Source organism: Falco biarmicus, chromosome 12, assembly GCF_023638135.1.
Source record: "Falco biarmicus isolate bFalBia1 chromosome 12, bFalBia1.pri, whole genome shotgun sequence".
Taxonomy (NCBI): Eukaryota; Metazoa; Chordata; class Aves; order Falconiformes; family Falconidae; genus Falco; species Falco biarmicus.
Genome location: NC_079299.1, coordinates 19,988,411 through 20,005,800, shown reverse-complemented (window position 1 = coordinate 20,005,800; position 17,390 = coordinate 19,988,411). Strand labels below are relative to the sequence as shown.

Here is a 17,390-nt window from a genome sequence, read left to right as displayed (position 1 = left end):
TAATCTTAACTGCCCTTTCCCAGACCCCTTCATGTTAATGTGGGCAAAATTAAACACCATAAACAAGACACAGGTATACTACATACTCATACAAGACTACAAAATATTATATTTTCTATCCTTTCTTAACACAACCAAAAATCTTATTATCCTTTTTGATCACCTCTGCTCAAGTGCACACTGAGCAAATGTCTGCAATGACATGTCTGCAATAGCCCCTGGGTCTTTTCTGAGGCAGCAGATAGTTAATTTGAATTCTGACAGCATACATGAAACTAATAAAAAAAAATATTCACAGTCACTGGGTTTTTTTATCCCTATTATATTTTCTTGTGCCTCCCAGTGTAAGGATTCTTGCCAGTTTTTATACAGATACACAGCAACGCATGTTTGTATTTCTATAGATATACACATGCTCACATAAAGATTTATTGCTATGCCTTTATATATACACATATGAACAGATTACAAATCTAAACCCTTACCCACACGTACACGCAGTACACAAAATGTTTTTTCTCTGCATTTCTTCTGGTGAATTTTTTTCTAAAGCTGAACTAATTTCTACTGTGGCATGAATTCTCTCCATCTGTTACAGTTCTTGAGAAGCCAATTTCTGGCATTGAGCTACGCTTCTTGAGAAGCCCTTTTTATACTCATCCTGCTCCCATGTTTTTAAAGTAACAGCTATTGTCATTTTTCCAGTTGTACTTATCAGCATCAGGATTTGCAGAAAAAAAAGATTCTCTCATCAGTGCACCTCTAGACGCTGCTTTCCTTGAAAGGCAGCACAGTCTAATGAACGGGATACAGGTCTTCAAAGTAGAAGATTCTATATTTCTACTGTATCCCAGGGATAGTGTTTCTCATTTAAAACTTCGCATAGTGATGCATGCTTTTTTAAAATATAGTATGGATACTACTGAAATTTAGCTAATACTAGTCTATAAAGTGTGAAGTGTCTGATTCTAGAATTGTAACTTTCATTTTCACAGATTTTTTCACACTAAATTCTTAATGCTCACTCAGCGCCTGGCACATCAACAAGCCTGCATTTACGACATTGTTTTCAGTTACTCTGCCACTTCAACATATTCAGAATACAGCTTGTGAAAGAAGCAGAGGGCAGAGAAGTACAACTGAGCTCATCTGCTTCATCCAATATGGGAAATATTTAGTATTACTAAATTATGTATTTCTAAAACAAATTATCCTGCACGTGTTTCTCTCAAAAGGCAGAGATGACAATTCAGCATCATCCTCTGATCAACGGCGTGTTATACTTCTCATGGATATTTATAAGAAAGGTCTGATGCACAAAGCAGGAAGGCCAAGTACATATACACTGGTGCAGTAATTTGTAAGATAAAGCTCTCACATTAGCACCAGGTGTCCTTTCCAGGTCAGTAACACTGAAGAGAAATAACAAGATAAAACTTACATAGTCAAAGTATCAGGTGACCTGCCTGACTAATAAATGATGACAAGCACTAAGGAAAAATAATTATTTTCTTCATAAAATGTAGGATGTCTGGAAGCTCAAGAAAACAAAAAGTTGCACTTCTATAATGTTCTAGCATACCAAAAAGCATTCAAATGCCAGGTCAAAAAAAATCTGTGAACGTCATGTCTTCCAAAACTTGGAAAACATGGCAAAGGAAAAGATGAGTTTAAAAGAAGAAATCATTCACAAAAATGGATAAATTTTATGGGAGTTTTTGCAATTCAAAAAATCAACTCTTTCCTTTGGGAAGTATAGATTGTACTTCAAAGTTCAAAGGTACATGTTGGTATAACAAGTAGGGAATATTTCTGTTACATTATGTTAACTATTACAGTAAAATTCCTTGATGAGAATTTGCTGCCATTAGAATCTTTTGTTTAAAATGAGAGTGATTTGACATAAAATACAACCAGCTGTGGGCAAATAATTCTGGAAACTGCTTGCATTCTTACTGAAGAGACTACCAAGACTCTATGCCAAGACTCTATACCAAGACTCCAGAACAAACCAAGACTTTGGTTGCACTGTTATTATTTAAATTGGAAGTATGAAAAATATCTTGGTGCCTTCTTTGGCCAATAAAAATTTAGGGCAAAATGTTACAGACCATCTGTTTAATATATATAAAATGTAATTTAGTAATATGTGCATGCTGATCATGTTCCTCCTTTAAAAGCTATAGGAGCAATAATTAAAAAAAAGTGTTGGGTACAGATTTTAAAGACAAGAGAGGAAAAGACCTAGAACAGCAGCATGTGTTTATAGTTCCGCTAAGCCATTACATGAATGGCTGTAACCTCAATTTGCACATACTGATCTTCGCTATAGTTACGCAGTGCTTCACATAAGTAACTACACAGGGTATTAAACTGCTTGGGAATAGTATCCAATTCAAAATTAGAATTGTGTTTAAAAGCCTATTACTCTTCAGGGCTTAAAGTTACCTTTAAGAATTAAGAATTGGAGGTAATGTTTCCTGTAGGCTGATTTGCTAAGTTTATGCAATGCACCTCCTTTTTTTAATAAAGGAATGAGAACTTATGCAATGCACCTCCTTTTTTTAATAAAGGAATGAGAACTTACAGACACTGGCATAAGAGCAAACAAGACTGTGTATGGATTAGTAATGGATAAGGCCCTCTTCGTACAAGTACAACAACCCTGGAGGCAGCTTCTGACTCAGATGTATTTCTAAGAACTCACTGATTAAGACTGAACGGTACAACACAAAAGACAATGCTTAGGACAAAAAAAATTGTATTCCCAGTTCAGTTGACTGGTCAGCTTCTTTCCAACTGTCTGCCGAGAACTAATGTTGACATCTGGTGGTTCACGTTTGCAATAATTGCTCTAAAATTGGATGCGAACTACACTATTTGACAATTCTCCCAATGCTTAAGAACCAGCAAACCCATATACTAAGTATGATCGGAAATCCTGACTCCTAGAGTTGACAAACTCCAGTTACCACAAATGTAATAGTGCTACCCAAAGTTCATTGTGAAGTGTGAAAGTACAATGTTTTGTGGTGAACTACAAGTGTGGGATGCAGACATGCATGCATACACACAGAAGCAGCAGGTTTTGGTGCCTCATAATCTTGTCATATAAGGTCCTAATCTCACAAAGACATATATATTCTTAAATTCATATACGGTATATTGTTTCACTGAAGTAAACTGTAAAATCTGGACTTCATCTGAGACAATACACAGCAATTATGAAAGACAGAAGCACAAGTGAAAAAAAGAGGATGATACTGCGCTTGGTCAGTTAGGGCAAAATGTGGTTTTTTCCTGTATAAAATGAACTGGAAAAAAAATTCTCTTGTTTGGCCATATTGGTTAACTGATTTACCAGGTATGAAAATTAATTATAACAATCTTTTATAAGTAAGATTTTCTTATGAAGGAGATTTTTCTTACGTTTTATTCGTTAAAAAGATAACATAAAGGTGATAAAACTAAGTAACCAGAGACTATACACATTTCTCTAGTGTACTAAAATGGTATTTTCATCATTCATCACAATAAGCATTAATTTAAAACTAAACCCAATAGGAAACTTGATGGCACTATGGAAAGTTCAAAACCAGAAATATTTTACTGTACTTTGTCTGTAAAAGCCCCAAAATATCCCCCAGACTGGCAACAGTGCTTCAGCTCTATAGGGAAGATGGTAACACAGTTCACAAATACTCAAATAAGAAAAGCATTTGTTCTTATTTTGCTAGATTGCTGGAGCAAAAAACTGAAGCACGTACATTTTAGAAGTCACTATCAATTTCAGTGCAAGATACAAAAACCTGTATTGTTATATATTAATGAAGAATATAGGTTTTCTTAAAAGTTCCTTACCTCATTAGCTGTGTTGTGAGTTCCAACTATCCTGATAAAAGATGCAGGCTGTTTATCAAAAGTGATTGTTTGCCAGGATCTAAAAAAAAAAAAAATATCCAGAAAGACACACAATTATTGCACATGGTCACAACAGCTTGCAGTACAAAATACAGACAATCCATTCAAGTGACAGTACATACTATTATCACTTAATAGGGCAAACACAGAAACACCTTTCATCACCTGGATTTCCAGCACTCCTTGTTCATTTTTATTTTTAAGGGCCTTGACTCTGCTTATGCATTTTCATACATATATACATACTACTATAATTTATATGCAGGTATAATATTCATACTATTGCTGAAAGGTAAGAAAATGGTAAAAATCCCCACCTGAATTAAAGTCTAAAATCCTTGACTAATAACTGTATTAGATAAACAAAAGATCAGATAAATAAAAGTAAATGCATCCACCTTTTAACTACTAATGAGAAATCATCACAGCTTGGTTGAAAAAAATTTGGGAACCACCCAAAAACTCAAAGAAAATCCTCTTACTCTAAGTGGAGCAGTGGAGGCAGAAGAGCCAAGCTTTCCTTGTATGGGCCAAAGCCCTTGAGTAAATTACAAATGACATTAAAGCATTTGCAGTCCAGGTTGTGAGGATTTCCCCATCCTGACACAGAGGCAGTGGGGAAAACAGACCACCCTTGCAGAACTGGAGTATACCTTTTTGGGCTAGAGGTGGATTGGGACCACTATAATCTCCCCTCCTCATTCATACTCTTCTGATCTGGCTGAGGTACACCACCTCAAGTAGCTTAACACACAGTAGTAAAAAGATGATTCCTACCATACATTTGTGCTCGCAAAACATGCTAACAGCAAAACAGAAGAAACAAAAAGAATAATAGGAACTAGAGGTTTCAGTTTAATGCTAGTTTTTCACTACGCTAGATTAGTACTTGAACACATTAGAATTTCAATTATTTTATATTCATAAGACATGAAAGCTAAATCCAGAATTTAACCTTTCAGCAAAACTAGACTCTATCACAGAAGGCTTCAGAAATAAAATGTAATTAAGTATAACTTGATGAACTCAGTACAGAAGAAAAGCACTGGGTAGTTTCCCTGTGCGTTCTGAATACCTTCAGAAGTGTTCATATAAGAAACAAGGGACCAAAGCAAAACTGGAGTCAAACACCAGCTGCCACCAGCAGACGACCCCAAAGCCTGGCAGCACGAACAGCCTGGTCACTGACTGTTTCTCAGGCACTTGAATTTTCCCTTAGCAGGAAAATCTCTTTGTCACAAACATAGCATTTCTGGCTTTAATTTAGTCGACTATTACTTTTATCGCTGCTGTCAGGTTAGATTTGCTTAAAGAAGAGTATGAGCCCAATCAAGACCTAATTTCAAGTAGTTTACTGGCATTACTACGTGAAGTAATGGATGTAATTAGAGCTACACATCATAATAGAAAGGCGCAGCCTGTGTCAGGCCTCAGAGGCACAGCAGTTATCTATCTAATGGCATGGTTTATTTTTATCTCTTATGTGGCTACGTCCTCCTTCTTTTAAAGCTCAGGCTGTTTCTTCAAGCTCTAAATAAAACATAAAATGAGAATGGACTATTTTCTTGAATGTCTCAAGATCTGAAAGACTGTTATGATTTAAACATTTTTTTTCCCTAAACAGAAAAACAATTCTTCTTGAGTTTCCTTCTCGTATTACTCTAGTATACCAGGCAATCTTCATGGCCAAACGTAACTCGCTACCTTGAAGTAGAGTCCCAAGGATGAGTGGCTGGAACAATCAGACTGCAACGCTACTTCTCCTAACAAAGTATTGCCATAGTTTGCAGTATGCATATGCTTTCCCATTTACATGCCCACGCTTTACACAAAGAGAGTGATGATGTAAAAATCAGATTTCTCTGTTTAGTGGTTTGGAAAATATTCTAAAGCCATTCTAAATAAAAGAGTTAAAAATCCCAAAGAAGCTATTAAGAACAGCCTATGCGTTCCTAGCCTCCACGGTAGAGTTCATGTTCTGTGACAAGAAAATAGTTAATTAGGGATCATAGAATAGAATATAAATGAGTCTGTATTTATTTATAGTACTTCTAAGCACTAGTCCAATACAGACTGCAAGAGTTCAGTGCAGATTTTCCAAAGATGGCAGTAAATGCCGTTGTCTGTCATATGAAGTGACAGCAAAGAAGCTGATGCATCTATCTGGTAATGCAGCTGAAGAGGATGACAGATATCTAAGAGAGGCTGAGAAAAAGACCTCTGAAGATCCTTTTGACAGCACACTTCTAGATTAGCTCCTCCAGGAAGCTCCATGGTTTTTGCACTTCCCACAGCATTACAGGTCCTTACTTTCTGCTACAATGTTGTTATTGAGATAGGATTATAATTACCCTCCTAATCATATTAAAACATGATAGAAAATAACAAAAAAAATAATTCTTGTGGATGTGAGACTTGAAGGGAGATAGGGTTTTCAATAAATTTGGTCCTAAGAATATTTACTGTTTTGGTATGTGTCCATTTTATTTCTTTCCCATTGGAAAAAGAAAGTAAAAATTATAGACAACCTGTAGAAGAGTTATTAAAATTCAAGTTATTAAAATTCAAGAATATTGTCATTAGGGAATTAATACTTGATGGGATAATGAGAAAATTAGGTGTCTCAGTTTATTTCCTTAGCAAAAAGGAAAAAACAAAATAGAAAATAACTCAAATGTATTTGGAAAAAAGCCACTTTTGAAATAAGCAAGGCAAACCTTCACTAGAAAGTTGCACTGATTCTGACTGTAACAGTACATTTGAGAACACAGGTACATACAAAGCAATACCCTCCAGTACAGAGATAATCATGCAAAGAGATCATTTATGCAGTGTAACTATACCCACGTGGGAAGAGAGATTACTGACAAAACATTATCAAGGCATATCTGCCCTCTTTTTGCATTTTTTGCTGATATAACAAATTCAGTAAGACTTCTATTTATGTATCAAGCCATAACAATTTCAGTGGCGTTCCTTGATTAAATTAAAGACATCATAGGTAAGCCTTAGGTTTCCTTTTAATCTTCTTGTTTTATTACTAGTTATCTCTTCTGATATTATTTTCGGTCTCCCTGTAGAAATTTTATTTTGCAAATTATTTTGTAGTCATGCCATGCGTATGTGCTTATTTTATACCTTCCTCAAAAGAGCTAGTCTTTGTATCCTCAAAATCGCTTGGGAGAGTCTTTACAAAAATTTCCTCCAAACTTTATACAGTCTTCTATTGATTAATACATAAGTCACTGTATTCCAGGAACAGTAGCATCAAAAAATATCATAAGCACCTCATTTTTGGTCTGGGATTCTTCTGTGTAGTAGATGCTACTTCTTCTGTGTAGTAGATACTACTTCTGTGTAGTAGATGCTATTTCTTCACCTTTACTCCCCATATGCCAAACAAAAAAATCTTTCAAGCTGGTGGCAATACATTCACCTTCTTTCCCTAGGACACAGTCATAAAGAAGCTATCAGAACTTCTCCTGTAAACTGATATTGCTGTCTCTGGACTTTCCACATTTCTGTACTCCATGTTAGTGACCCTATAACAAATAGATATTTCAGGGTTTAGCTTTTTTAAATATTTGGGAAGTGTTGATTTTTTTCTCTGCTTGCTGGTTTATTCATTTTAGATTTTCTGCTTAATCTGCAGCAGTCCCGGTCATCCCTTTCACAACAGCAATAATCACTACACGTAAGCTGAGGTTTACATCTCTAAGAGACAACTCGGGACTAGCAGCTTACTCTGGTTTATCCCAGGGTCCTCAAGCTGAAATGCAGCACTACAAGTTGTTTGGCTAGCAAAAGTCCCCCGATACCACAGCTCCATTTTCCAAAAGAAATTAGCTTTGTTACAGTCCTACGGTGTTTTATTTAACACTCTACATCTCACCCCAGCCACCCGACTTCTAACTCTCTCGTTCTGCCCAACTCCCCAAAGGAGATGCAGTAATTGATGATTAGCATTCCAAAGCCATGCTTGCATCCTGTAAGCCTGTCATATTTAATTACATTTTAACTATATTCGTCTTCTATAATAGCCTGAACATAATTTAGATAATTATCTTTTGCTCTCTTATTCTCTGACTCTGCCTGTCTCAGAGCTCCTTGCAATGAAAATCACTTTCTTGGCTCAAACATATAAACAGACTCTTGGGCCAAGTGCTTTCATCTCTCCAACAGCTGTCACTGAGAACTCAATGGCTTTGTGCATCCCACAATCTCTTCACCATATTCTATTCAGAGGAAGAGGAAAATCATTAGAAACCGCTCCACTTTCATGTTTCTTCCCGTCCTTTTCTTTTTATTAGGCTATTGCAAGAAGAATGCAAGAAATACTGATGTCCAGCTAAATTATAACAATAGCTTGGTATTGCTTAGGCTCTCTATAGCTCCAAAATAGCAATTCACCTCTTAAAAAATTTAATGGCTTTTCTCAGCATTTAGAATGCTTCTCTACTTATTTCTATGAAAAGCTGCCATCTTTCTAAAGATTTATTAGATATAATAGGATATAAATAGTGACCCTTCCCTGTAATTTCCTTCTTTTCCAGAAAGAACAAATTAAGAAAGAAGTGGAAGCTTATCTTTTATTGAGGTTTTCTAGTGAGCCACTGGCACTACAGAATACTACCACGCTGTGGGATCACCAGCACAGCACTAATAATAGCTGAAACCAAGTTCAGGCCAAAGATGTAAGATGAAAGAGAAAGCTGTTACATGTCACTAACATTCATCAAGCTGTAATAACCACATATTCATATCATGGCTTGCTTTGGGCTAAGCATGTACATTTTGTGTGTGCGTATTGTGCCTCTTCACTTTCCAAGGTGATATACAACCTCCATCTTTTGTTCCTCAGTCCAAGGAGAAAAGCAAATCAGAGTTGGAAGCAAATGGGGCGAAGAATAACACACCCTGAAAAATGTCAGTTACCAGCAAGTAACCTCCATTTTCCTTTCTAATGCTTGTCCACATATGCCTTGCAAGTGACATAACACTTCTCAGCTTATTTGGCTGTGGACTTTTTCAACTGTGACTACATGTCTTTTTAATGAAATACAGCATTTGTTACGATGGAATAGTGAGGAGAGATTTGTGAAAACAGATGACAGGAAAAGGAAAGAAGATTCATGTTGTCTTTCCATACACATCAGCCTGATGACTGTAGTGATGTAAACAGAGCGAGTAATCACATGTGATGCTGCCAAATCAAAAATTGCATGCACACCTAAAGCAAGCCAACTAAGACTCGAGAAGCACCATAGTATGTTCTGCCTATGTTTTATACCCCTTGCTTTATTATGCATTTTATGAATACCATGCTAACCTCTACTACGGAGTACCTACAAATAAACACAAAAATATGCACTAAAAATGCTGTAACAACTATTGTTACATAGAGGTTTTTTCCTTATAAAATACCAAAAAGTTCTATAGATACCTTATAAATTGCCTATAAAACCATGTTTTCCACCATAACAGTACTAAACAAGAAAGTGAAGTAATACTCCTCTCCTGTTAAAGCTGTAATTTAACTACTGATTCAGAGTCAGATCTATAGAGCACAGAAGTCAAACCGGGTGGCTGGCTCAGCCACCCCCCTTCCAGCCAGCCTCCCAAGCCACTGAGGGGAAGACAAAGCATAAGAAAGAAAATATTGTGAGGAATCAAAGGTCAACAACATTTTGGTTTTTAAATTAAAGTCACATTAAGGTGCAGTTCTACCCCTTGTCTACCTCAACTGAAAACTGAGACCTAAACCTGAGTTTCCATCTATTCTGCTGTCACCACGACAGCACTCTCTCAAGAGGTGGCCTGTCAAATGTGGTACTTCTAAGGAAGCAAGGCAGGTGCAAGCTAGAAGTAACAGCTTTCTCTCTGCAGCTTCCAGAGGCAGAGACAAAACTCACCTAACAATGCACCTTGGTTATATTTATGCTATAGTCCATTGATGAGATAGCAAATACACTTTACCCAGTCTAACAGGGAGGAAAAAAACCAAAAAGGACTTGAAGTACTAATGGCAGAGGTAACAACAATGGTTAAGAGAAATATAATAAGAGTCTAGAATAAATATGAGGATAATAAATACAAAAAAATAACCTGTTGCAGCATTTGTTACATAATGGCTTTATATATTGACAATAAAAATATGTATTCCCACTTTTTGGGAAAAATTCCCTCAAAAGTTTTTATTCTAAAAATATTTCCCATAAGGAAAAACATAATTCTGAAAGCATCTGAACAAAATTTGTATTTATTTCTGCCCTGCGATTGGTCCCTCCCACCAATCCAAACAAAATATCTGCCCTCTATAAGAACACTTTACTAAACTAATATGAATATTTTATTGCATGTGATTTATTGTAAAAACCAAATATGGGCTTGATAAAGCAGACCTATTAGAATAAAATTTCTGTCATAAAATAGATTTAATGAAGCCTATACCGGCTTTCTGACATCTTTATAAAGCTTCTAATGTAAAAGACTCCTTACAGTAACCCCTGCTTTCACAGCTTCAGTGCTGACATTTTTGCTGTTTTAGAAAAAATATTACATAAAGAAAATGTTAAAATATAGCAAATTGAGCAATGGTAACACTGAATGTAGTAATTATTTTTCTAGCTACATGTAATAACCAATTTTCAAAATATATCCACATGCCAATGTAGACAATCAGCAGCATTTTTGTACTGCATAAGCTCATATAATTTAGCTTGCTCACATATTTTTTCAATTTTAACAGTTTGTCTTTCTGTGCTTCCAGAAATACAGTTTATATTTTAAAATCTTTCACAAAATTAAATTATTAGCCATTAGCTGGCAACTGTCTGGCAGAACACCATGAGCCAAATTTCTATGCCATAGCAAGAACTGTGCGTATAGTATCTAGACATACATCATTGGGGGATGGCAGTGGTGATGGATGAAGGCTGTGAACCTGAGTAACTTGACCTAGGAGTTCATCTTACATATTTTTGTAGGATGGAGAAGACAATCCTAGAAGTTGTACTGCTTTTGGTTTTCTTACTCATTAGCAACAGTTATTGCTCCTGATGTTCACGTAGATAGCAAAGACCTGAGAAGCCATCCAATGCATTGACATATCAGTAACAGAACTAGTGGGTTGCTTTTAACTTTGAAGACTTCTCCACCCACCCCAGTCTTACAAGAGGTTGTAAGCTATTTTTATTGTGTAACTTTTCATACCAATAGAATAGTTGATTAAGAGCAAATATATAAACAATATTTTTAAAGATATGAGACAAAATCATGCTCTCAATTAATCAGTTCCTTTGTAGCATGTAGACTAATACTGTGTTTATGGCACTTCTCTCTTACATTCCCTCGGGTGTGATTTCATGGCCGACTCGTAAAAACTTCACATTTACAGCAACTGCCCTTCTATTACTGTTGATAACATCTAATTGACATGTCAAACCTCCAAGGAATGCAGTAAATTGAACCACAGACTCTAAGAAGAATAAAACAGTGAAAAAAGCAAATCAGCATGTGCCTCCTCATAACAGCAATACAAGCAATACTGAGGTTTGCTAATGGAAGGGAGGAAAACTGTAACCCTTTCTGCTACCACACTGAATTATCTATTAACCTCAAGGTCAGAAAACAAAGCATTGTGACCTCAGACTGAAACTCACCTAGAAAAAAACAATGAACCCACATTGATGACTGCAGTCATTTTAGACGTGAAACTAAAGTGAACTAAGACAGACACAAATAACAAATACAACTTTTGCTTCTGTTACTGTGTTACAGAACAGAAAAACAATAGCTCCCCTCCCAATAGTTTCTGGTAAACTAGATTTGAGTATTTAATTTTTAACTCTCTACCTTAAAAATTATAGACAAAGAGCTGGGTAAAATTCACAAACATTATTTTAAAAGCAGAGGAAACCTGAGTCATGATGAAAGAACATAAAATAAAGTCAGGAAAACTTGTTTAAGTAGCAACCAAGGTAACAGGAAAAAGGCAGAATGACTTTATAAATATGTAGTTGAAGTGTATGAAATCCATTAAGAAAGAAAATTGGTTTACAGGGACACAGGAAAAATGACAAAATGAAATGAGGTAACATGATGTTCGCTACTAGTATAAAGAAAAAAAATCCTTACTGTGGGAACTCAGTGTGATAGAAGAGCAAAGAGCAGAATGGAAGCACCATCCCTTCAAGTATATGAAACAAACTGATGGAGCATTATTCTAAAAAAATATACCACATAGTGCAGAAATCCCCAAAGGATGAACCTAAAGATATAATAATTCTTCCATTTTGTGATTTATGGATATAATCTGTCCTGGTAAAAACATTACTGTGAATAAATCAATGGCTTAATACTGCATATATCTCAACTCAGGATATTTGTAACACTAAAGACCATACCTGTTTTGGTCAGCATAAGCACATGCGTACTTTTCAGAGTTTTAACAAAACTAGATCCTGAACATCAACAATCTAATTAGGGCAAACCTCCAGATTTGATGTGTTACCATCTGACTGGCCTCCTGACTGTACAAGGTGTCAACAGATGCTATATTTAATGGCTTTAACTGCAAGAAAGGGCTACAGAAAATAGTTTCACAGGACACATCTATCATTCGGATAACTTTTTTGTAGTAATATTTATTTATAAAGGTGCTGAGGGTATGCATGCGGGTATGTGCATGCATGCACATTTTCAGATGAGAGAATATTACAACTCAGTGAAGGCAATCCAATGTACTGCCAGAACACAGAAGCAGTAACCCACATTGTTGAGTCCTTACCCAGAAGCTGCAAATCTGCTCCTGTGCTGATTGGAAAAAAGAAACCCCAAAATTTCACTTAACAGGATGCAAGAGGCAATTAGTATGCCCCTCCTAGTAAGGAAATTAGGATTTCTGTTACACTCAGTGAAGGTGGCAGTAGTTGGAGAAGACCTCTTAAGAGGACAAGCTCCATCAGAATTGCTTGTAGGTCAAACTAGGACCTAAATGTTTAGGGGAGGAATATTTAAGTACTCCAAGCCTGTATGAGCAATCAAACACAGAAGGAGGACGATAGAGTTTACAAATATCTGAGAGGGGCAAGACACACTAAGGTAAAGCGGAACAACAGAATAAAGTTACAAGAGGAATAAACCTACTATGAGCAAGTTTTCTTAGACTGTCAAAGAGCTTCTACGTGGCAAATAACAGAAGGTCGAACAGGCTGTATATTAAGTGGGGCTGACCACTGTAAACAATGGTGTTGTAAGACAGAGCAACAGCCAAGATTCCAACTACAGCTTGTAAGAGAAAATTAATGTTTACTCATAAAGCAAACTTTAATTCTGGCAAGACATTATTTATAAGGTTTAAAAGACACAGTTATTATTTCCCATCATCTTCACATTTAACCTGCATCTCCAAAGTAGAGTTTATGTACTGATAAAATATGCAATACGTAACTCTCCATCTTACTGATAAATAATATGAAAATACATTTCCTGAAAACCCCTCCCGTGTCTAGCACCTGCAGTAGAAGCAGCAGTTATCCATAAAGAGTGAGAACTAGCTTATACTTAGAATGTAATCTCTCGTAATAAGAACAACTTAAAATTTTGCTGTTTTATCACAGAAGCTTTAGAAAATCATCTGGCAAAAATCAAAAAGGCAAAGTCATTGGGAAGTGTAATTTCTACTGAAACATCAATGTAATAATAAATAATAATTACAAAATAATTATAATAATGAATAATAATGCTTCATGAAAGGAAATAAATGTTTGCTTTGGTTTTTATTTTAAGTAGAAGACTATGCAACAGATATTTCATACACACTTGATTACCACTATTTAAAAAGAAGTATTTTTCTAGATGATACATTATAAAGTAATGATACGTATATCTATCTATATCATTAGCTTGACAGTCTTTACTGTCCTCCAAAGAGATATTAAAGTCCTCAAAGGCATGGGAGAAAAATACAATGTCTAAAAGAAGCAGGTACTGATACTATGGGTGATACTTGGTATTGCTTCTTTTCTCTGAGGCAAAACAGAGCTAATATTTGAATTGATGTAGTATGATGTTTTGTTCACTCTCCTCACAGTAACATGCATGAAGAGGAGCTGAGAGCGCGCCAGCTGCATGGCAAAACGTTGGAAACCAAAACTTCAATGTGTATGGCGCATGCAGAGCTGCAGTGAAGCAAGTGTACGCCAAAACATTCAAGGGAGACTAAAACACTGCAGTTCCCAACTCCGTGCTACTCTGTTCAAGGCTTGTTCAAAAGATCTGTGCATATTTGTGGCTGAAAAGTGAGAATCACTGTTAAGAAACATGACTTAAAAGAAGCTAGATCTTTCTTCAATCAAACTAGACTCGGCTAAAATAAAAGCTGGCAAATGAAATGTTAGATGCAGAGCTTCCACACTTCTGAGAGGCGGTTAATGCTCTGAAATGGAATACAACTCTGGTTTCTCTCTGTGAAATCTTAATTCTTCGTGGTGGGTCTTAATTCTTAATAAGGTGCGCCTGTGAAGCTAGAGCCTTTTTCTTCTTTTGCCTTATTATAATCTTTCAGAATGTGAGCACATAAACACAAGGAAAAATATGTATTTCAATGCCTCTATCGTTCAGGGCTTTTAAGCTCAATAATTACACAAAATGACCCTTTAAATCTGTCTGACTTGCTCCAGTAGGCATTACTAGTAGCATAATGAACAGATTAATGAGAACCCTCAGTTTGTTTTTGTGAAGTGAGACTTGAAATTGAGCTTAACAACGTAGCAATTTCCCAGACATCTTGCCTGAATATATTTCATCTTTGTAGTGTACGAAGGTGGCTACAGTGAGTTCGGCAACTCTGGAGGAGGCATTAGGATTCCACAGAGTTGCTGTGAAATTTGTTTCATGTAAAATACGATGAACCATGGTTGAAATATATTGTTTGACAGACGAGGTACAAAACCAGTTTTGCTGTGAAATTAACTTCATGTAAAATAGGATGAAGTGTGGTCAAAATACTCTGACATTGCAGGTACAAGCGCAGTTTCTTTTATCCTGTTCCGCCCCACCACCTGGGAGCTCAGGCATGAGACAGAATTAAGGATTATACAAAAATTAGGAAAAAAATGTTATTTTCTTTTTCTCGGTATGACAGGACAGTAGGTGCATATAGTACTGATGGGAAGTGATGTGAGCATACAGTCAGTTGGAAAGGCAAGAGAGCTGAGAAATGTTCAAGATGTTTTGTTATGAGAGAAAACAGTCCTGTGAAAGTGGTTAAGAAGAAGAATGATGGATGAAAATGGTTGTGAGGGAATTTAGAGATGGGATCATGGAGTGAAGTGAAGAAACTTGAGGAGGACAGGAGGAAAAAGCTGCTATGTTTGTGGCTAAGTATAAGAAATTACAAATATGAGTAGGTAACATGCCATGTGCAGTTACAAGGAAAGGTATTCACACACTTCAAATATTATCTCTATAGCAAAAGAAATAATCACATCATGATAGAGATTAGCCTGCTTTCACGGAAGTATAGCCAGAAAAAAAATCCAAAATTGAATTTGTCACTAACATTGCGTAAAACAGAAATATTTTTTCACTTGAAATCCTTAGACAACATGTAAGCCAGTTTTCTGTACATCAGAATTGTTAAGACCATGACCTAGATCTCTCCAGGTGCTCTTTACCTGGGATTTTTTATCAAAGGAAAAACAGCAGTGCCTGAAAACTAGAAACGCATATAGTACATTCTAGGACAGAAATATGAAACACTGGACAAGAGCAGTAAATCTCAATGTTGAAAATAATTCTTGAAAAAAAGATCAGTCAGAAGACAGCTAATAAATCTTGCATTCATATCCCAAAGGGCTTTTCATGTGAAAGTACTAATTACATTAATATAAAAACTATAGAAAAAAATTGAGGGGAATTGAGCTGAGAGTTTAGGATTTCAAATAGCTATTATATAATAAAAAGATAATAAGCAATGGAAACATTAAATGAAGTTTGTAAGTTCTTAAACATTTATCATAACAGCAGTATACACTGAATAACAAACTGAGTACAGCAGGGAGAAAAAACCCTCAAAATATGTTATAAACTTTCTGAAAATGAAGTCATGCCCTTCACAGGAAAATCATAAAACTGTCCCAAACCAGCCATATAGACAGTTGATAACAACTACCTTAGAACTGCCCATCAATAAACAATATTCACTGTCTCCCAAATTCTATCAGAGTATTAGAACCTTTTTTCCTGCTGGGGAATTGGACATGATATGTCTGCTGCCAATGGATTAGATTCATTTCACAATAACTACACAAGAGAACTTTAAAGAACAGTACTGAGTTGATAACAAGTCGTGATAGCCTGTTTCATATTTGTCTTTGCAGGGCTTATTTTATTAAAAGTGTCATTAACTCTGAGGTCTGACTCCTACTGGCCTTTGGTATCTTCAGTTTTTCATCTGACTTTCAGCCTCTTTGTCAGCAAATTCTTCTAACAAGTGCAGGTCTCTACTGTTCAACACTAATACATTCAAGCCCACTTATCATAAATGTTTTAAAAAATAGAATAGAACATGACTGTTTTTCATTACTGTCATACTGTGTAGAGAAAAACAGCTTATTGTGGAAAAGAAAAAAAAAAATACCCTCCATAGAGCATTTGAAAATTGACAATTACACAACCAGTATGCATTAATTGGCTCTCACTTAAGGAAGGTACACAAGCTTTGCCTGTGAAGATAACAGACATCCAGTTTCTGTCTTCAGCCTTTCAAAACTGGGAGAAGGTTAGAAGTAGCCTGGCAGTTTCTGGCTTTGAGCCCTGAATTATTAATTTACACAAAATATTACATTAAAAATACCATTAAAACAACCCAAAGCAGCACATTGTCATTTTAAAGGGGAAGCTCATGCTTCAGTAGGCTGCCAAACCCAATATATGTTATTTAAACATAATTTAATTTTCTGTCTCATTGTTTTGTTTGCCACTTACTGATCATGAAAGGTGTCTGTTGAGGTCTGTGTTTGCTACCTTCACGGTTCGTTCTACCCCTTGTGCCAGAAATTCAGCAAGATGATTTGGAGACCTCACAAGCCACTTGCGACACAGCACACTAATGACTTTCACAAAGGACTGTAACTCCACGGAAAAACTGGGTAGACAGAAAGGCAGGCAGCAAACAGCAAAGGAAACAGCTCTTACCCACACGTCTTCAAAGACAGGGAGGTGAATAGAGAATATTACTAGCAAAGTAAATTTTCTCATTGCAGGTATTCTGTCTCCTCAAATGTGGGCCCCTGTGAAATTCTCCCATGTTCTAACTCTATCCACGTTCATTTGCTACTGCAGCGTATCCAGAAAAGCCAGTGAGTTATTTTTCTGGAGTCTACCGCAGTATAGTAAACACACAACTAATGCCAAAAAGGGTAAACCTGGGATTTTGAAACCTTACTAACCACTTAGACTCTACT

At 36.1% G+C, this 17,390-nt stretch overlaps 1 protein-coding gene across 1 annotated transcript in view; it reads right to left on the bottom strand.

Annotated features, from left to right (window-relative positions):
- The window catches only part of BTBD9 (BTB domain containing 9), a 126,657-nt gene that overhangs the window by 10,948 nt on the left and 98,319 nt on the right, over positions 1-17,390 (bottom strand). The window contains exon 11 of the mRNA XM_056356760.1: positions 3,862-3,940. Within this exon, the coding sequence (XP_056212735.1) occupies positions 3,862-3,940 (79 nt within the window). The remainder of the gene's footprint in view (positions 1-3,861; positions 3,941-17,390) is intronic.